Source organism: Venturia canescens, chromosome 6 (assembly GCF_019457755.1).
Source record: "Venturia canescens isolate UGA chromosome 6, ASM1945775v1, whole genome shotgun sequence".
In the NCBI taxonomy this organism is placed as follows: domain Eukaryota; kingdom Metazoa; phylum Arthropoda; class Insecta; order Hymenoptera; family Ichneumonidae; genus Venturia; species Venturia canescens.
In genome coordinates this window covers 2374111-2395012 of record NC_057426.1, presented here as the reverse complement: position 1 = coordinate 2395012, position 20902 = coordinate 2374111, and the positions used below count along the sequence as shown (strand labels likewise).

At 40.2% G+C, this 20902-nt stretch overlaps 5 protein-coding genes across 10 annotated transcripts; 2 read left to right on the top strand and 3 right to left on the bottom strand.

Annotated features, from left to right (window-relative positions):
- Positions 1-459: 459 nt before the first annotated feature.
- On the top strand, positions 460-3126 carry LOC122412858 (calcium and integrin-binding protein 1-like). Its single transcript, XM_043422796.1, has 5 exons — positions 460-899; positions 1477-1579; positions 2526-2673; positions 2760-2884; positions 2962-3126. Exons 1-5 carry the CDS (start codon positions 805-807, stop codon positions 3070-3072), a joined length of 582 nt encoding a protein of 193 aa, XP_043278731.1. The 5' UTR covers positions 460-804; the 3' UTR covers positions 3073-3126.
- Positions 3127-3901: 775 nt separating this feature from the next.
- LOC122412859 (uncharacterized) lies at positions 3902-4786 on the bottom strand. The gene is made up of 2 exons (XM_043422797.1): positions 4540-4786; positions 3902-4126 (listed from the first exon to the last, which is right to left on the bottom strand). The coding sequence occupies exons 1-2, from the start codon at positions 4714-4716 to the stop codon at positions 3902-3904; spliced, it is 402 nt and encodes a 133-aa protein (XP_043278732.1). The 5' UTR covers positions 4717-4786.
- A 27-nt stretch (positions 4787-4813) lies between these two features.
- On the bottom strand, positions 4814-8089 carry nopo (no poles). Its single transcript, XM_043422788.1, has 7 exons — positions 7394-8089; positions 6638-7012; positions 6310-6411; positions 6093-6215; positions 5755-5974; positions 5467-5634; positions 4814-5337 (listed from the first exon to the last, which is right to left on the bottom strand). The coding sequence occupies exons 1-7, from the start codon at positions 7504-7506 to the stop codon at positions 5146-5148; spliced, it is 1293 nt and encodes a 430-aa protein (XP_043278723.1). The 5' UTR covers positions 7507-8089; the 3' UTR covers positions 4814-5145.
- Positions 8090-8215: 126 nt separating this feature from the next.
- LOC122412850 (bestrophin-4-like) lies at positions 8216-16827 on the bottom strand. 6 transcript variants are annotated; one of them, XR_006261441.1, is made up of 11 exons: positions 16491-16827; positions 12437-12891; positions 12216-12350; positions 11951-12117; positions 11600-11757; positions 11272-11502; positions 10786-10866; positions 10550-10701; positions 10318-10452; positions 8517-10066; positions 8216-8412 (listed from the first exon to the last, which is right to left on the bottom strand). XR_006261441.1 is itself a non-coding variant. In XM_043422782.1 (11 exons), the coding sequence occupies exons 3-11, from the start codon at positions 12613-12615 to the stop codon at positions 9025-9027; spliced, it is 2280 nt and encodes a 759-aa protein (XP_043278717.1). In that variant the 5' UTR covers positions 12616-12891; positions 16491-16601; positions 16755-16818; the 3' UTR covers positions 8216-9024. The 6 variants fall into 6 exon arrangements, 4 of the variants coding, with proteins under 4 accessions (XP_043278717.1, XP_043278716.1, XP_043278718.1 ...); XR_006261442.1 differs by having other exon boundaries at positions 8530-10066; XM_043422782.1 differs by having other exon boundaries at positions 8216-10066; positions 16491-16601; positions 16755-16818.
- An 818-nt stretch (positions 16828-17645) lies between these two features.
- Positions 17646-20682, top strand: spag (spaghetti). The gene is made up of 8 exons (XM_043422787.1): positions 17646-18246; positions 18330-18458; positions 18615-18856; positions 18938-19148; positions 19294-19584; positions 19701-19946; positions 20116-20308; positions 20475-20682. The coding sequence occupies exons 1-8, from the start codon at positions 18103-18105 to the stop codon at positions 20561-20563; spliced, it is 1545 nt and encodes a 514-aa protein (XP_043278722.1). The 5' UTR covers positions 17646-18102; the 3' UTR covers positions 20564-20682.
- The last annotated feature ends 220 nt before the right edge of the window (positions 20683-20902 follow it).

Sequence of the window (20902 nt, the reverse complement as noted above, 5' to 3'; positions counted from 1 at the left end):
GTTAATGAAAAATAGATATTTTTCACGTTCAAGCGAAAATTGGTCGGAGCGGTGATTTTGCCGGAAGAGCTGGGGAAATCCATCAGAGTCGATTGCCCTCAAAATTCCATCGTGTTTTTAGGGGACAAAAAAATGATGCGAAGCATTTTCATAGGTTTGATGAGGAACGACCTGCTCGGGGCACAAATACTCGTAATTCTTGAAGCAACTTATGAAATATTATAATATTTCGTATATTAATATAAAATACGAAAACGACAAGTCCGCTGGGTTCAAGATCGATAGTAAGTAGATAAGAAAAAATTGAAATTCAGCGCGCCAGCATTTTCCCGATAAAAAAAAGCAAGAATGACTCGGGGGAATGTAAGTCGCGCACCGATAAGATTATAGTGCTTTTTTTCTCGCTGCCAAGATAATAACGGAGCTGGTCATAATTTTGAACACTCTCCGAGCCCCTGCGTTGTCCCGTAGTTAGACGTCGAGCAAGTCGGATGCGCCGGCAAGAATAACTGGGTTTAAAAAGCTTCAAAACACTTGTTTCGTATTCATAGACGAGGCTCGAAGTAATAAATTTCATTGAATTTTTTCATAAACGCGAAACTCGAAAGGCGAAGAAAAAATCGGACCGCAAAAAATAATATTCACGAGTGAGAGTTCCGGATTCGAGGAGCAAACAAAAATAAACCGTTTTTTTCGTTCTTTCCAACGACGAGGACGGAAGTCGAGAACGTCTCTCCACAAGACAAACGTTCTACGGTTTGCCAGTGGCGAACCGATGTAAATTCAAATACAGTGCCTCCAGCCATGGGAAACTCCGGTTCCAACGTTTCAACGATGACGCCAGAGATGCTCGAAGAGTACAGTCAACTGACGTACTTAAACAAAGCCGAGATAGTTTAGTGAGTAACATTGTGCGGGCCGAGCGAATGTCTCATATTTTTCTCATCAATGCTGAAACTTTAATAAACTCACTAAATTTATGCAGCTCTTGTCCGTTCATGCGATAAAAATGTTTCAAATTCTTTTTTATTACTTTTGTAGTTTTTCTCCGTTAAGAACGAATTGCTCATTGTCACGATTGAGTCATTCTGATAAGAGCGAAGGCCCCGTTTACTGCGTGCGATAAACTTGTTATCCGTTGACGCGAAAAGTATTCGTTTGATTAGGCTAGCGGTTCGATTGTTAGGGAATAGTTTCGGTGCTTAAAAATCGAAAAATAGGAATCGACTCGGGAGTTGAAAAAGCTTGTCCGGGCCCATGGAAATCCAGTGCAGTCAAAAATTGGGCTTTGTTTCCATTTACTTGATTCATGCGTTCGAAAAATACTCCCAATTGCACTTGCATCGAAGAGCACTTGAAAAATTGATATTTTTCGACAAAACTCTGAAAATTGGGATCATTTTTTATGTTTTTTATAATAAAGAATTGCTTTCTCGTGCTTCCAAAAATACATCATTCTTCTCTTTTCCAAAACAGTATTTTTCGAAGCTTCGAGACACTCGGGCCGAAAGAACTGCAAGAAAATCTTCACTGTCGATTCCCAATCGAGCGTATACTCCAAATCATTCCACAATTACGCGTAAGTTTGATCAACTATTCAATACTTCAGAGACGGAACAAAATGTTTCGATCGAATATAACCATTTGCGTCGATTCGAACACGAGGGAAAACAAATGATGATGATTTCATCGATATGCGAATGACAGGGAATAGCCAGAAGCGGTCGAGAGAGGGAAATTAAGGGATCGGAAGGGGTTTTCGTTTACCGGTACATTCCAGCACGTGTAACGAGTGAATGAATCGTTCATATCGCGTTTATCACGCTGCGCTGCATGTTTTGTCCTTGACTCTGACATTGAATCTGTCGAAATACAAGTTTCTTTTCAAGGAAGATCATGCGCTACTTGCGATGCAAAAAAGCAACTTTTTTGCTCTTTCGATGATCAAAGAAAGGATTAAAATTTATTCTCGCAATTATTAAAATTATGTGAAACTTGATTGTTGAAATTGATCAGTTTTTGATGTGATGATGGGTCGTTGTTACTCGTTAAACTCGAATAAGTTTTTTCTTTTTCCATAGCCAAGTCATTTTCATCGGTAACAAGGCTTTCTCAAGAAATTATTGATGTCTAAAAACATTTTATTTTCTTATTTTTTGGCTCGTTAAAGTTGGGAGGATCCTATTTCAATAAATCCAAATCGTCGCACAGGAAGTGTGCCACTGTATATTTCTAGCTTATTTCCAAATTTCAACTCTTAAGATGATGGATCAGTCGGTAATCACACCTCGAATTTTTGAAATTGAAACTCTTTGACATCGTTCGTCCGATTAAAATAATAAAAATGTCATCGTACGCAGCACGATCGCAAAAATCCGATGACATTTTTATTTTTTCGATCATTTTCGAATTTTCGATTTCCATTAGATTCGCGCGTGAACTTCCTTAAATTTGAAAAATTTGAAAAATTCATCGAATGATAGCGAAAGAACGATGGAAATCTACAGCGGATGTCGATATTTCAGAACAATCCTTTTCGCGAATCGATATTTCGAGTATTTTCATCGAAAAGTGACGATTGCATGAGTTTTGAGGACGTTTTGGACTTGTACTCGGCCTTTTCCGAAAACTGTCCCGTTGACGTCAGAGCTGCTTGGGCTTTCCGAATATTCGGTAATTTTGCTCTGTATTTTATAAAAAGCTTCTTCTTTATTCCCTTCGTCACTTTGCCAACTCATCATTTGCTTTTCCATTTTGAGACTTGGACTCCGATAACCAAGTATCTTTGGACGATTTGATCGAAGCGGTGGAACGCATAACAGGCATCGACGAAAAAGGACGAATCAGGATCGATCGCCCGAGTGCTGAACGAGTTGCTCAGACGGTTGATTATTCATTGTTTTCTCGTCCAATCACTCGTTTCGGTTTCGTCAAAGAAATCACTGAATATTTTCTCCGCAGGTCTTACAGGAAATGGACATGGATCATACCGGAAGTATCGGGGCCCAAGAGTTCGTTCACACGGTCTCGAGGATACCAGAATTCTCGAGCACTTTTCGACTAATGCCATAAACGAGGCACATTGTATCAAGTATTATATTCCAATAATAAACTCACTAATTGCGATTGGCATCGTTCACAACGACAACAGCGAGGCCCAAAAAGGGACAGAAAAAATGGAGCAGCTCCTTCGCAACTTTGATTTATAATTACTTCCGCATACCAAAACACAGGAATAGTCGGAGGCGAAAAAATGATGGCGGCGAAAATGGGGAGAATCATGAAGTCGATTCGCGCTACCGCTTGAAAATTCGAACGAGTGCGCGCTCGAAAGAGCGTGGAGTGTACTCGATGAGAATTTCAGAGGATGATAGACGCGGTGTAATGGAACGAGAGCTTCCGGATTAGACTTTGTGCGCAATGCATGGCCTCCGAGAGTAAATACCGGCCAACGAAAGTTCCGGCAAGTATGGAGTCTTGACTCTTCTTTCGTACGTGATAGGAAGAACGATGGGTAGTTTGTAAGCGGTGTAAGTGTCGGGATACTTGGAAATGTACGCTCCGAAGAGGCCTGGAGGACCGTGAAACACGGAATCGTCGGGTCTGAAGTATTTAAGCGGATGAAGCACACCGGTACGATCCCTGTACTGATCACGATGCATTTGTACAGCCTGCGCGGAAGAAAAGATAAAAAAACCATTATCAGAACAAATGCTTTTTGCAGATACCACTGACAAAAATTTCACATCGTCGAAGCGGCTTGAAAATTTCTCATTTGACATTATTTTCGTCTCACTCTGCGCGTTGTTATTCCCTTAAAAATCGATGACACTTCCATGTTTGAAAAAATGTTTTGTGTGGTCTCCGAATGTAATAAAAGGTTCGATAGATTTTTTCAAGACTATCGGAGGCTTTCCTTCGGCCAAAAATTGGCCGCTATTATTGAAGATAGTACGAGTACCTTGTAGAAATCATCGATTTCTTTCAGTCGCACCGAATCAACTGTCTCGATATCGTTGAATGGTACTGCGAGCAATCGATCCAAATTCCGACCTTTGACACCGGCCACGATATCGGGCTTGGGGCTGTACGGACTTTTTTGTACTCCCCAATCGTAAGGTGGCATCTGCATTAAAAATCGGACAGTTTAAAGTTTGCACGCTTTAAACCGCCTCCGTTTCAACTGGACCTTTCAACCCGCCTTTATCGCTCCTTGCCCCCATTCCCAACTGGCCCTCGTCCCAAATAACCAACCGTTGCGTTCCCAATTCGAAAGCGTATAAAAACTGATGGAGGACGCGTGTTTAGCCAAAAATAATATTCAATGCGAATTCTCAACCTTGAATATTCAAGAGGAATGAAAAAAACGGTTTAAAACTGAAGTAGTCGTACGAATGTTCGCAACGTCGTAAAGGTTGACAAATTAAGAATTCACTAAAAACGGATTTACATGGAGAAAAAGCTCGGCATGAAAACACGCGAAATTTGTACGTAAGAACAGTTTTTCTAGAGAGAAACGAATTTGGATTCAAAACTTACCACGAACCGTGACAATGTTTCATTTCGATAATTTTGAAAATAGGTTACTCGTTGAGCGCTCGAATCGTATGGGAAATCATAACGAGTTGGGGGATGTGCTCCCATAAATATTGGATTTAGCGTAGCCGGATAATAGGAAGCCAGTGTGACAGATTTCGTTTCGTTACCCACGACCATGATGGAAAGATTCGATCACCCCAGGAAGGACCGCGAGTTGGGTATTCGTAAACCTGGAATTTTGACGAATCGAAATATTCGATGAAAAAGTCATGCGTTGTACGAAATGTTTTGTTTTATTTTCTTCCACTGACACTGTGGACCAATGAAAAAATATTAGCGTGTTTCAATTTTTTTTTCTCACTTATCACCGTTGAAACCTATCGACAAGTGTAATACGGTAAAACGATAACGAAAATTTTGACTGACAAACACTTTTCCCTTACTAATTAAAAGGATGCCTATTTCCTTCATTTTCTTTTAGCGAATTTTTTCGGAAAAATCGAAAAAAAATTTTTTTTTTCAATCTTCTTCACTGGTTTGTTATGGAAAAATGTCTTCGCTTAAAGCTAAAACCGGGACAAGATTTGTACCAACGAAATTTTATATTCACGGATCCAAATTAACGTAATTGCTGAGCTTTTGGTTCTTTCCGTCATCAAGAGGTGCCCTCATCGTCGAAGATGACCCGGCCGGTTTTCTCGTTGGATTCAATTTTTTGGATCCCACTGGACTAGGAAATCGGTCAGCCTTAGCGTGACCACCGTAACCATCGTAAGTCATTTCGCTCGATTCACGATCCTGGGAAATCAAGTGCGTATGAATAAATTTTGTTCATAAAAAAAAATTCTATATATATGTGAAATTGAATAACAACTTGAAAACGAGACAAATTGAAAATTTAAATATTTTTTGTCGATGAATACTCACCGCACTGACGGATCGAGGAGCGAGTCTCGCTTTCTTCGCTAGTAACGGATACGCCTTGGAAGCCAAATACTTTTTTTTTCTTCTTTTAGCCACTTCTCCACAGATGTTGAACGGTAAAGGAAAGAGAGGAGCATTTTCTTCATTGTCTTCTTCATCATCCCCAATCGACTGTATAAATAATCAAGTGAATTAATAATATTTCAGACTTGCACTCCTGCCAACGTAAAATTACGACTTCGACTTAATTTTTTATGTTCTGAAGGAAATTGTTAATGCGACGAGGCTTACCAAAATTTCACGAGGTTGCTTGGAACCTGCTAAAATGGGCGAATTTGCACAAAGATCAATAATTGTTTTCGACGAGCCTGCAGCCTGCTGATTATTTTCCGATATTTGGCTCTTCGCTTTCTTGACTTTTTCAGCCGGAATCCCCGATTCCAATTCTTTGACACGACTTTCGAGTTCTTTTTTTTCCAGTTCGGCAACGGCTAACAAATCCTCCAATTTCCTGTATTTAAAAATTGCATTCTTCAAATTATCAGAGCTGAAGTTCTCTATTCAAAATTACTAAGTTTACATTTTTTTTCACTAGCCCACAACTTGCGTTATCTTTCTCAGTATCTTACTTTCGATTTTCTCGTTCATCCAATAAGAAATTTCGTTCCATCGACACAGCAGTCAATTCCTGTTGCAGTTTTCTCATAGATATGCGCAACTCTTGACGTCTTGCGACACTCGCTGTTAATTCTCTGAAGACAAATAAAGAAATCAAATGTTTGATTATTTTTAAACTTTTGCCTTTAAACGCCTCTAAAGATTTATATTTTTTTATACTTGGCTCACTTTTTCATAACGGAAATGTATGTGAGAAGTCGATCTGGATCTCTTGTATTAGCCAATATATTGTCGGTTTCTTCTGCCGGTGCATTTATCAACAATTGTATGCTAAACAAATGAAATACGAATGATTTCGTTCTATTTGCATATCTGGAAAACTTAATGATAAATCAAGGTCTCCACTTTTAGTTGAAGTTTGAAGTTTCAGTTTTCTCAGGTGCAGGATCAAAATGAAATATTTTCTGATCAATATATTGAGTCACAAGTTTGAATTCAAACTTGAAACAAAGTTTAAATGGGACTGTCAGTTGGGAGAATAAAACGTATGTCATACCATCTGTACTCGTCCAATTTTTTTTTCAAACGAGTTACTTCTTTTTTGGCATCTTCGGCTTCAGTGCTGAGTCCCTTGAAAAATCTTGTTTGTTCTTTGAGTGCAAGAATAGCTGTTTCTTTGTGCGTTATCTCGTTCTCCAATTTACGTACTTCAGCCCGTAACCCGGCAGATTCTTTTTTATGGGTATCGCTTTTTGTCAGAGCCTGCTTAATCTCTCGCTCTTTCACCATCAATTGAAATTTTAAATTATCAACCATTGCCTGCAACGAAGTTGAATCCTCCAATATCGTATCGTTGTTGGAAAAGTTGAAGTATATTCTGTGGATTCTGCTCTGTGTTGTTTTTTCTCTGCATTGTGGACATGTCTTTGATCTGTTTCATGTAAAACATAAATTCCATATATTTGCAAAAGATTGTGTCAACTTTTTTTTAACTGAAATACTAAAATGCCAGTTAATATTAATTTCTCAACCTGATAGACTTCACCTTTTTTTCTAAATTCCAATTTATTGAGAATTTCAAATCTATCATAGTTTGTTTCTTCAGCCCATTTTAAAATGAGTTTTCAGTGAGATTCTTAAAATAAATTTCATAAGACAGCTGGAAACTTTCTACTACAGATTTTTCTCGTATTATCTGTATCACAGGTATTTACACTTTGACTGTTGTTTTACTTTCTATTCTCCAATTCTATTCTAATTATTTAAAATTTGTGTGTAATTCCATAATATTCGAACGATAGAAATAACTAACCTTTCGAGCCATTGCGTAAGACAAACAAAATGAAAAATGTGTCCGCAGGGGGTGAAAAAAACATCGTCCGAGGGTGTCAAACTATCGCTGCATATGACACAAACGATATTCATTTTCGGACGATAAGACGATTAGATGTACACTAAGTATTTTTATCACCGTAACAATTACGAATATTGATGTTTGAATTTCAATTCGGTTTCAATAGTCTTGATTCTCTTCACAATCATAGCAAATTCGGTCGCACTGAAAAGAAAAAACGCGCTAAATCTCAACGCGCCGCAACGGAACTTTCTTCTGCTTCTGTTTATGTGTATAGGACCTATAGGACCATACAGGACAGTACAGAGTACAGGTTAGTACAAGAACGAGACACGGTAGGAACATTTTTTTTATCTAGCTTTCTTATAAGTCATGAACCTAGCGGAGAGCTATGAAACTATTCCCTTAGAATTTCTTTTCAAAACGCCCAGCGAATTCGTTGTGATTTCATTTCGAAACTGAACGATCAGAAAATTCACGGATGCTAACCATTCAAAAGCACTCGTTTTTTTCCGCGAATATTTCATGATGACCATATATATAAACATTTTATCAAAATATATATAATATGGTTCGATATGTTACCGACCAAGCAGTTTCCAGAACGTAGTACCGAAGGTTTCCGAAATAAGCGCTCGTGATTCGTGATTTCAAGTAGAACGACACAACAGATTTGCTATCGTGCGGTTGCAGGAGAAAAGTGAAGAAGTGTAAACGCGTTTTGTCTTGATCGAGGGGTCCGGCTTACAAAACAGAAATAAAAAGTCCAAACGCACTGGCTTTTGTCGAACTGTCAAATATATTCGTATATCTTAAAATGGTATATATTTACAGTATTTACACGTTATCTCAAAAGTAAAAGCCCCACTAAAAATACTGTATCGATGCAACTGCGACGGAAAGCGACTAGCAAAAATAACGCTTTCAAAATGTCTTCACACTAAAATGACGATGCGATATTCGGTGTGTGCATAAATCTGAAAGAAGATACATGCATCAGTTGTGTAATACTATAATGAGTAAATCATTCAATAGAGTGTTATAGATAGAAAAATGTGTGTCCAAAAAGAAAAGTATGCACAGGAAGAAATAACCTGCTAGATTTTCGGTATCCATCAAACGCACAAGTTTGCCGCAGCGCGTACCAATTTCAGTGACGAGGAATTCCTGAGTGAATATAAGGAAACAGTGTTTCGCGAAATTAATTAAACAGCGTGACATCCGCTCCAATCTCAAAACCTCGAAATAACCTTAAAAATCGATCATTTTGCAATCCGCACCGTTGAGAAAGCAACTCGAATCTCCGAAACCGGAGTGAAGTTTTTTCCTTCGAATTTCAAAGTCCGTGAAAGCGTAGTTTATTTCTATAGTACGTTTCGATGACGGAACCTCATCTCGAATTAAAAAATGGCCCGGGCACTAGTCGCTCAGAATTTCCGAAAAAATGGAAACTTCGATCATTCGTCACTCGCTCAAAAAAATAAAATTGTCAACTTGCTACAGAATGCCGGGTCTGAATGACCCGACAGGGTGGAACTTGCGGTGGCGTATTTTGAGCCGCGTGTGCTATGCGTCGTGGAATTTCATAGTCACTGTGCATCTGAAGTATTGGGAGAAAAATCTGTTTGCTCATCATCGGGATTTTTGGTCTCGGGTGGGCAAAGGTCACTTTTGGGTGGATGCGCGGCGCTGTCGCTGCTCGGGTCGGACAGGGGCCAGCTTTTGAGTTCGGGGGAACTGCTGGTTTGGGGGATTATTTTCCTAGCGGAAGGTACCGAGTCGACGGTTTTTCGTCTAACGGCAGAGTCTTCGTCTTGGGAGCGTTTCCAGCTTATCCACTTTTTGCGACTGCCAGTTGAGCTTTGGCGACGCATCAACAATTTGGGGCAACTGTTGAGCCGGCGTCGTCGCGGTGTCGTTTGCCCGGGTTCCAGCTCCGGCGGTTCGTCGATTGGTTCTCGCTCGTGCCTGCAGCTCTCGTTGTGAAGGCACTGGAATTGACAAAGGTCGGAACGGTCGTCAGGCTTATTGGCACAGTTGTCGTCATAACATCGACAAGCCGGTGGCGATTCGGCCTCAGCCGCGGGGATGTGTTCTTGGGAAAAAGCTGAATTTATGAAAGCTCCGCTGCGCGTTTCACTCGCCGCTTCTTCCTCGTCTACTTCTTCCTCTTCCGTTTCGGTGTCGTCTCCGTCATCCTGGGACGGATCGTAACGACTGATGCTGATCAAGGGTGGCCTCTTCGAGGGCGTCGTAGAACCTCTTCTTTCGGAAGCTTCGTGCTCCGGCTCCTTATCTTTTTTCGTGCAAGAAGCTGTTGCTTCCGCGGCTGTTTGTTGTTGGTGCTGATTAGTGGCCAATCGTAAGAGGTTCGTCGCGCTCGGCCAGGGCTGCAAATTCACCCGGGCTGCCTTCGGCCCCGTGAAAAATGGCTTCCTGTTTTGGTCCAATCGCGGGGTCGAATTCCTCGAGGAACGTCCCGCCGGTGTTATCTTCATCGCTTCCGTTATCGCGCGTCTGTCCGCTTGCGCGATCTCTTCATTGATCTCTTGAAGATCGAGCTCAACAATTGTTTCAGTAACGTTTCGACCGATTCTCGCATGAGTTGCCGAAGGGGACTCGCTAATCTGGCTGAAACAAACGAGTCTAACTTAGAAGAGTTCAGTACCCTGGTCCAGGATGCTTCATCGAAGTTGGCATTAATCTGCCGAAGGTCAAGGCGAGCTCAATGGAGTCAGTGGTATGGAAACTGCGTTAAATTGGTCCAGTGATCTATGAATGTTTAAAAGGAGGACAAGAAGGAGCAGCCCGGGAAAATTTGCTATCGAAAAGTTCGATAAAATGTTGTAAGGTTACAAAAACCGAGGGTCGTCTGTGCCTACCGCCTGCCGTTCATCGGACTTTCATGGAAATGGACCGCACTCGCGGTCGAAGTCCGAGGAGTCGTCGATGCCTTCGAGTCCTCTTCCTCCTCCGTTATATCCGGAAGAAACATCGTTTGCTTCTCTTCCGGTACGCTGGATAGATAATCATTCGTTAATTGCATTATCATCTTCTTACGTCAATTGATCCTTCATGTACAAATATGGAAACGCCTTTTTATTTCCCTCTTACGTCATATTTGCTACGCTTCCGCGATAAGTTTTCCTCTTGTAGGCCGCCGCGGCTTCCGTGTATGGCAATGTTACGTTCTCGGCGTCGTAGAAAATGTCTTTCACCAGCGGTGGACACCTGTTCATCAGAGTGTCGACTCCGAGATACGATACCTGCGCATTCACATTCCGTTAAATTCCTTCGTTTTCGCTCTTCAATTTGTCCCTCTTCAGACCAATATTCATTCATTTTCTCACCTTCGTGTGACGGTCGATTAGCCAGTTGAGCTCGAAATCCTCGTCGTCGTCGCCAAACGGATTTATCAATTGTTCAGCAACCTGAAAAATTTCGATCGATATGCTTTAGAAAGGTTACAACAAGAAATGGGAAAAAACGAGGCCGCTGACTGAAATTCATTTAATCGAGTTTCAGAATTTTTTAATGCTTCGCATCGAGCTTAAAGAAACGGCGAAAAACTGCACGACCTCGATGGGAATATTGTCCCAACTGTTTGTAAATATCTTATCGTCCCTGGAGCATAATAAATTCAGAATCTCGCGATAATGCAACGGAGGGGTCGTTTCATTCTTATCCGCCGAACGTCTACGTTCCTTCGGCCTAATCTCGTCGCGTGCTTCTCCGTCTTAAAAGACGTTGGCGAATCCGTAGAAATTACGAAAAATATTGGAAAAAGAGTGAAGAGAGAGAGAGAGAGAGGAGAGAAAAATAGTGGCTTAAAATACCTTCAATAATCCCATGTAGAAAAAGAACTGTAGAATGGTAAATATAGGCAAATAAGCATCGACCTCCATTTGAAATGGCTTCTTGGCACCCTCGATGTATTGTCTCCCGACGAGTGCAACGACGAAAAAACTGTACGTCGCTAAGGTAACGACTTGAGTATAAACGAGGGGTATGGAGACCCAATCGTAGCTCCACAAAAGTCCGCATTTTGAGCGAAAGTCGTTGAATTCCTGTTTGGCACCGAAATTCCAGAATGAAATGAAGCGAAGTTTCTAGTGAATTTCGTCTTCGTAATTACTCGTTAAAACCCGACGATTCTATTTTCACCTCCATGATGATCTTGAGCCCCTGAGCGTCCGGGAGTCGATGACTGCGTCGTGCCTCTTTCAACAGGTTGATGAACCACGTGCAGGGAATCCAGTAAGTATTGAATTCGAGGCTGGGCACCGATTGGAACAGCTCCAGTTCGAGGGAAGTCATAAAGCCTGAAAAGCCATGGATTCGTAAGATTTTTCACAACGAATAACCTCAAATAACCTCAAAATACTCGGGGCTTCGTCCCAGAGAAAGATGGCCAAGGACTTCCCTCTCGAGAGTCTCGCATGTTCGGTCGAATTTACGAAATCGAGAGAATCAGCGCCCTCGTGAAAACGATAAATTCGAGCGACGGACTCTCACCGTAGTCAACGACGTGGTCGAGGGTCGGGAAGCGTCTCTTGACAGCTGAACTTATCGAACGCAGCACAAGGATGAGGGACAGATTTAGATATCTCATAAGTGCTCGTCGCAGCATTCTACCGTACTCGTCATTTCCGGTGACGTACAAAGCGACGAGATGCATCACTCTTGGGAAAGAAAGATAAAAAAAATTGAATGCATACCTTGAGCAAGTAGGAGGAGCCTCGTGTTATTCAATAAATATCGAGCGAAGGAGTTTGTTTACTTATCGGGCCACGGAATAGCGATGTACTGTTGCCACCATCTCGCGGCGACGTAAGCGACGTAAAATCCGAGGACGAAGCTCAGCGGTATAAGGCTGATGAAGGTATCGCACCAAACGACGATTTGCTCGAATTTTCTGTAAAGAAAAATGTTTTTGACGAATTTGGGGCGACATTTTTGACAGAGAATATATTACGAAATGCCGGAGAGGGTTGAACGCACCTTTTGTGCGGTTTCGTCAGAACGTAACGGTAGATCGTTGAAATGGCTGCGAATAGAGCTAAAAAGAGGAGGAGTTCGCGATAGATGAGTTTGTAGAGCGAGCCACGCCACATAAAGAGCAGCCTCGTAAATCCACCGCTCGTCGAGCTCGCTACTTCGTATTGATAAGAGACCGTCATTCTCTCAAATAAATTATTTGACGGAGCGGGCCAAAGGCTTGGGCCGATGTACGACCGATACTCGGCCCCCGCGTTCAAGCCTCGCAGCAACTGATTCGGACCATTCCATCTCGTTGTCGGGACGAACCTCCGACGATGATCGAGTTATCAGGCATGATGCGCATCTCGGGGGTTCTCGCTCGATACGTTTGTTCCGAAATCTTTCAACGCATATCATTGCCTCGGTCCTCGATGCTGCTGCTCCGTGTTATTCTTCAAGAAAATGGCCTCCTTCATCTGCAATTTCGAAAATTTTCATGTAAAGAATTTTTTCTTTGCGGCATGAGAAGGGAATCAATGGAGAATCGTTGGAAAATTATTTCACAAATGATCCGCCGTCGAATAGTTTGAGCGATTATTCGTCGAGCGTTTTTCATTTGGTATTATTTACTGCTGTCGGCATTGGCATATTTCTGAATTTTTCAATGTCCCACTCCCCCCTCCCTTCCTCCGCAATTCGTAACGGTAACGTCTTTGTTCGGTTTGTCTACTGCACCGGCAACCGCAACTGCCGCCTTTGTCAAGTCGACACTTGCTAATTTCACATTGTTGTCCGACTACGCACGTTCCGAATTGTTGGCTTGTTTCTTCATTGCAACTTGCAGCTTTTTAAACAAAGTTACTTCTCGAGGAAATGATCCTTTAAGTTTAATGAATAATAAATAATAAAAATCTTTACCGTGAATAATCGACGCTGTTTTAAAGGTCTCAAAAACAGATTCCATTTTGAAAAAGTGTGTTGTCAGTCATTAAAATATGGAAGACCGCGAGACAAGTCGAACTTTGCCTCAACACTTCCCTCGTAATTAACACTTGCGACCAGAACGGATTGGCAATTTAATTGAAATTGAACCTCGAAGCGACTATGCACGACGTCGATAACCGATATCACAATGCGAATAACAATGATTCGATGCCTGGTCGAAATAATTGGATTTGAGCTACGATAATTACAGTAGCAACGATACTAGTGTTTTATGAGTGAATAAACATAAATAATCATTCGATTGGTCATCATTTCGAAAAGATGATACAGAATTCGGAAAATTAACGGAAGAGGCACGAAAATATTTCATTCGAGAGTTACGCGTCTCGTTCTCGAGTCGTACAGCTTTTGGCTCTACAACTCATTCGCATCTTCTTCATTAGAAGCAAGGATATTTCGCGACAGAGTTTTGGACCAAATATATTTGCATCGATGTTCGAGGTCTTGCGAGAAATGCGACAAAAATTCTATTCGCCGAATCTGGAGACGAAGTAAAAATAGATTTTTCATGGAAAAAATGAGATTGATAGTCTCGAAACGAATTTTGGCCGATAAATAATTGCATGTAATCGTTCAACATAACCTCTATTTTTGTTCGATATTTATTCAAAAAAATAAATGTATTCATTTCGATGTGCGAAGTACACGCGAGAAGCTTCAACAGCAGACGCGAGGAAGGGGACGAACAAGAGCAGCCCAGCGAGCGAACAGATCCGATGTATCTCGTAACTTTCGTGTGACAGCGCGTAAATATTTTATTGACAAAATGTTTCTGCATTTATCGACATTGGTAGAAATCTTAATTAATTTGAATAATAATTGAATGAAGCTTGTTTCTGTGTCTCACGAAACCAAATGCACGCGCGAAATGCGCCAAAGAGAAAATCCGAAAGATTTTTAAGTGGATCCTCGCGAGGAGAATAATAACCGGCGAGAGACATTCGGGGAAAGCGCCAATCTTGAGCTTTGTTGATAAATATAGCCAGTGGGGGGGGGGGGGGGGGAAATTCGTCCGCCCGCGGCGGCATCGAAACAATATAGGTATGAACTTCGCTTGGCCACCACCAACGCCGCCACCGCCGCGTATGTACCTGACTGGGCGACTGGCTGTTTACATTTTTTTCTCTTTCGTTGTCCACCGTTGCGAAATGTAAGGAGGGTGAGAAAAGAAAGAAATTATCTCGCACGCGTACCACTACGATTCGTTTATCCGGGACCCGGGACAACGGGGATGCAGAAACGAAAGCGGGTCAAAGCGGAATGCCACAGCCACCAACTTGTCCAACGGAATGCTACTGCACGGAGAAAAATTCTTAACGATTGTTTTTTTTCGAAAATTCCATCTGCTCCCGTACGCGTTCTATCAAACTCGTGCAAGTATTTCGAAATGTTTTGTATATTTTGGTTAAAGTTTTTTGAGGAATTTGCGATAGACCTAGTTACCGGTAAAAACAACAAGCAACACATCGCTGAATCACCGCACCGTCGTATATAAGCTCTCGATCCCGCGCGTCAGACATTTCCGGTCGATCGGGATTTTGTGAGCTCGAAGCAGCATACGAGCACTTATTTGTAAACAACGAATTTTTATGGAGAGTGCACGAAAAATGTTTTTTTTTAACAAATGGATCGACTAATGGAAATCGAATAGCTTACAATGCGCGTTGAACGCGAACGGGCTAAATTTATGGGCGGGCATCAACCAAATGTTACCATCTTTATTATATTTCCATACGCAGCATGTAAATATTTGAAAATTTCTTTTTATCTTCCGCAACGATACATCGTGGCCTCGCCTCGATTCGGCGAGGGCGTTTTTCCGAACGCTTCGCTGTTATTCTCCCTCATTTCGGGATTATTTAAGCTATATTTCTTTTGTTTTAGCAACATCTCGAATTACGTTATTTGTTCCACGCGAGTACGTCATTCAGGAATATTTGAATTATTTTAAATAAAGACGCAAATCTCCTCGAGCTAATTTACTGTGCCTGTGTGAAAGAATGAATTTTTTCTTTTATCCTTTTATCCCTCCTTGCTCCCAAAAATAACGTCAACGTCGTCAACGAATGGAAGAAGTTGAAAATCGAAACTGCGTAATTCGAAAGATAACGTGAGCAGCTCCGACCGTTGAAAAGGCGTATTAAAAAAAAAAACATGGCCGTTAATAACCGAAATGTCGGTTCATTGTCAGGAGACATTTGGATAAATGGTAGAAAAGGAGGGCGATTGTAGTAAATGTGAAATAAATGGGGTAAGCAAACAGTCTTTCGTTATAGAGAGGCCCGCACTTGGTCGGGTCTGACGACTGTGTGTATTATGATAGAGGTGTAGGATTTCGGCGGGAGCGTGCACGTACGAAACTACAATGATATACCTGTCACTTCGAAGACACGAAATGTAACGAAAAGAGCAGAAAACTCATGCGGCAGCAGGCAGCAGGTGTGATATATGAACAGTGCAGACACGTGCTCGAAAGTACTGCAGACTCGTCCGGGGAGGCTGGACGACACAGTTAAAGCCAACAATAGATTCACGCGATCTAAACGTAACTCGTACGTTTTAACAGTATATACATATCATCCGCGATACGTGTGCGATGTTCTCGATAAAACTATCTCCGTTCGCGATCTCTTTTTCCCACATCCCGATGTTCGAGAAAATGATCCGATGGTGGAGTATGTGTGGATGCGAAATTATTAGACATTCGTAACGAGTCGATAGGCTCTTCGATATTTACAGAAATCCCGCTTTTCATACATAACCGCATTAGTACAAAAATAATAAAAAGACAAGGTTCGAACAAATGAGGTATATTTCAGTCAGCGTTTGACGCCACCTGGCGGAAGTGTCATTTGTCCATATTTTTCGATTCCAAAGTATATATCGTGTAATTTTTTGTGTTCGCACAAAATCTCTGTTTAGGCCGAATTGTTGGTGATTGATTTAATCGACTCGAGTTATAACCTTGAATACGCGCACGAACGATACGAAACTTCGAAGAATTTTTGAAAAGCTGGCAGCGGCATTTATTTCTTAATTTAACGCGGATCATCATCCGCGCTGCACTTACCGCTTATTACGAAAATTTTCGTCGAGGTTCACTCGCGAAAGAGGTCAGTCAATTATTTCGACAAAACACAAAAACATTTCACTTTCTCCATTTAAATAACACGAAATACGACTACGAAGGAAAAAAGTTATTAATTTGGTTTACTGGAGACGGGTGAATGAAACAAGACTAAAAAAATACAGTGGCGAAACAAATGAAAAAAATATACAATCGGATGAAATGAAAAAAAAAATTGATAACTTAAACTCAAATGAAAAAACACACTTGATACGAGGTTAAAAATCAGGTGTGCGCTCGCTTTGCTTGTCGCTCGACAACTGCTCGGCTCCGACGGCTATCTGCATTTTCGACACAAACTATATGTAATAACGCGGCGTAAGCGTCTCCAAGTGTGCAAATGTCTGTTTACACCTATTTGAGATCGCTCGATCTCCATGGTATGGCAAAGACCCAAATTCTAAAAGGGTTGAATGTCAAGCTCACGTTATTCACATCTCGGAATCGTTTTAAAAGTGTTTGTTGTATTCATACATCGCATGAATTTTCGTTCAAGACGCACGTGCCAAATTTTGCTCAAGGGCCGCACGCAATATCAATCAAGTTTTAACGTAAATTATGTACGGACGGGATTTTTTTCTTTCCTCTTCTTCATCTATAGTCTTCTCGGATTTGCAAATTCTTTCATTCGTACATAACAATGCCCCAATTTTCGGCCGTAAAATTTTCAAGCTCCATGAGTTTTCAACTGGTGTACACTTGATTTTTAATATTCATCAAAAAGCTCGAAAACTTTGGAACACCGTTTTCTTCAATAAAATCATCAACGCATTCTCATAAATTTATCGCAACATGAATTATTTCCGATGTACTAAGAATTTGTGACGAAAATCGGATTCGACAAACTGCATCGCCAGCGGAGCGAATCAACACGGAAATAATAGCGTGGATTGTTTAGGTTCTAGAAGCACTATAAAAAAACTTGAGAATTTTAATCACTCTGTGAAACGGATTTGAACGCTTTTCAGCGCGTGCGCGGTGTTAGATATTTTTCTGTACAATTTTCGTTTATAACCAATGAGAATAAGTCATTAAAAGTTTACCACCACAGCAGGTTGAAACTGTTGGAAAAAAGCGCGACAAGCGAAATTTCATCTCATGATTGCTGTAGAATATCTTGAAATTTATTTGTATTTAGCGTATTTAGCGGACTACAGAGATAAAGAAAAATATCTATACTAGATACAAGTGTAGGAAAATACACGACGTTAGACGACTGCATGACGTACTCTGAATTCGTCTGAATTCGTTGACGTTAGTGTTGTTGCACCTTTCCGTGCGAACCGTGCGAACTTTCACGAGTCCGGCGTTTGACAGGTTGAATTTTCAACAAACAAGAACAAAGAGTAGGACTAAACGTCGTGCACTACACGAGTGTGAAACCAAAGTGACTAAATACGGACTGTTGCTTTCAACAAATGCTTTTAATTTCACCTCTCGCTGAAAACCCGTTTAATTTTCAATAAAGTCGTTGAAATTTAAGGTTATGTTAGCACTCGTGAATTGATAAACAATCGAGCACCGGGGTGAAGAAAAAATTGGGAAAAAAATAAAAATGGAATTGAACAAGTCGATTTTGCTTCAAAAGCAAGTACGTGACAATTCGGAGGATCTTCAGAGTGAATTTTTAGACCTGAAAAATTGGGAAGAACAGATGAAAAAAGCTGATGCAGAAATTCGTAATGAACGAATTGAACAAGTAAGGATTTCATTGAGATTTTCTAAAAAATATAACCAAGTACTCGTCAAAGTTTTCTCCTCACATTTTGTTCAATTTTGAAGACTCTTCCACCAGTCAGGAGAAAGAAAAAAGCATCCAAGGAATCATCGAAGCCACAACTCAAAGAAAATAATGCAAAGCCAAAGCGTATTAAATCTTCTGATTATTCAGCCTGGGATAAATTTGATGTTGTAAGTGGCCAAACAAATTTTCCATCAAACAAAAACATGAAAACTGATACTTGAAATTGAGCTTGTAAACTCAATCGACTTGAATATTCAATGATTGCAATCAGTTTAAGGGTTTATGAATGTCAGGATGAAAAATATACTTTTTGTTTCAATTAGAACAAAGCTTGCGAAGAATTGGATAAAAATGATACAGATGACGAGGGTGAGGAACCGTTGTCCAAAGAAGAATTGGAGAAAAACCATGCGGAAGCCACAGAGCATAAAATAACTGGAAATAATTTTGTGAAGAAGTCACAATGGGTGAATGCTGCAGCCTGTTATAGCACAGCCATTAAAATATTTCCCTATGACGCTGTTTTCTTTGCTAATCGTGCTCTTTGCCATTTGAAAATGGATAAGTAAATAAACAATTATTTTTCTCACACACTTTATTACACCTACGTTTATCTTTGCTGATTTTCTGATAATTTTTTCTTAAGTTTGCACATGGCTGAAGCTGATTGTACAGCTGCCATTGAGTTGGACGAATTTTACGTGAAAGCCTATCACAGACGAGCCACAGCAAGAATTTCCCTCAAACAGTATGATGAAGCGGCTCAAGACATAAAAAAAATGTTGGAATTGGAACCATCTAATAAAGAAGCTAAAACCATGCTAGCTCGAGTCAACAAATCGATTGGAAATTCAAAAGTTGGTCACAACAAATTTATTGTCAGAAAATTACCATGACAGTCCTGTTTTTATAATCTCAATATTAAAAATTATTGAGTTATTGATTATATTTATCGTCCATAATTGTTCATAACACATGCTCCATTTTTTTTGATATTTTAAGCCTCTGATAATGAGTAGTACTCGCACTGAAATTAAAGAATCCGAAAGTAAGAAAGAAGAAGTGTCAAGCAAAACTGTAAATGATCAGGAGACAAAACGACCAGACGTCAAAGAAATGACTCGTAAGGAAATTGATGGTGAAGTAGCAGGGAATAAATTTGAACGGATTGGAAAAACGGGAAATGAAGTAAAAATTGAGACATCCCTGACATTTCCGAAATGGCTACCGGAAATTCCAGAGAACATTGAAATTGTCAAGGCTATAACAAAGCCTCCGCACCAAAGATCGAAGGTATGTAATCAATTCCATTCGTTGAAAATTTAACATGGCAAACAAAGTCGATTCTTGTATCAAAGACTTGAAAAAAGAACAGGAAATTTTCCGTATAGTATTTTATTTAATTGCAGAAACCATTGAGAACGGTGTTGATCGAAGAAATCGAGTTCGGCCCATCGCGTATCGTCCAAGACGAATTGAACGAGCAGCCGAAAAACTCGACAAGCGATACAAAGAAGAAAGAAAATCCATCATGCAGATTATCGGAGCCCGAATGCACGGAAATTTCTGTACCGGAAGCTCCGAAAACAGCCGTGCAATTTTTATTGACATGGCGAAAAAATAAGTCGACGGAATTCAGATACAAATACCTAAAGGTAACGATGTGATAGAAATTTCATTTTTTTAAAAAAGTCTTCAACATGAAAACAAAAAGAAAAGAGACTCTTGCAGAGTCGATAATTTTCTTATGGACTGAACTTTTCATAAATTAATATTTATAACAATTCCAATGTATAAACTGAAAAATATTTTGAATGATTGTAGAAAATTGCTGTGGAACGAATACCAATGATTTTCCAAGACTCGATGGAGTCCAACACATTCAGTGAAATACTACAAGTCCTCAGACTTGAATTTATTAAACAAAATGATCCAGTTCTCGATTATTTAAAATATTTGAGCCAAGTCAAACGATTTAGAACTCTGACGATGTTTATGCAAAAAACTGATAAAGAAGGTAAATTTGTTTTTCACGAAGAATTATTTTTATGAGTTTTGAACTATTTTCCACGTGATAATTTAGAATAAGTAAATTTTTCTAAAAATCGTCGAAACTGAAAATTCCTCACTGACTAATAATAACTGTAATTACCGATAATTTATCTATTTCATTCTGACTTCAGATGTTCGAGCACTTTTGGATTACAGTAAAATCCTCGAAGACCCACCAGATGATATTATAAAAGATCTCCTCGACAGATATGAGATTTAATGTGATCTTCTAATATTCATTTCGTTATTAACCTACACATTATCTTCGCTTCAGTCATGCCTGATACTTATGATTATATGCAAGTCCTCGATGAGAATAAAACTGACTCATTGAAATAAGTCTGAATGAATTAAGTTTTTATCCTGAATAACTCTGGTATTGATTTTAAATCTTCGGTCAAGTTATGAAATTTGACAAAATTCTTATTTGACATTCAACATTTTTCTCTTGGATGATAGTTCTGTCAATATTTACAACAATTTGATGTGCCTAAACGTGCCACGCAGTGCTGTAGGTGAAACACTCAAAACTGAGAAGAGTGCTGCACTGTACTCGTCT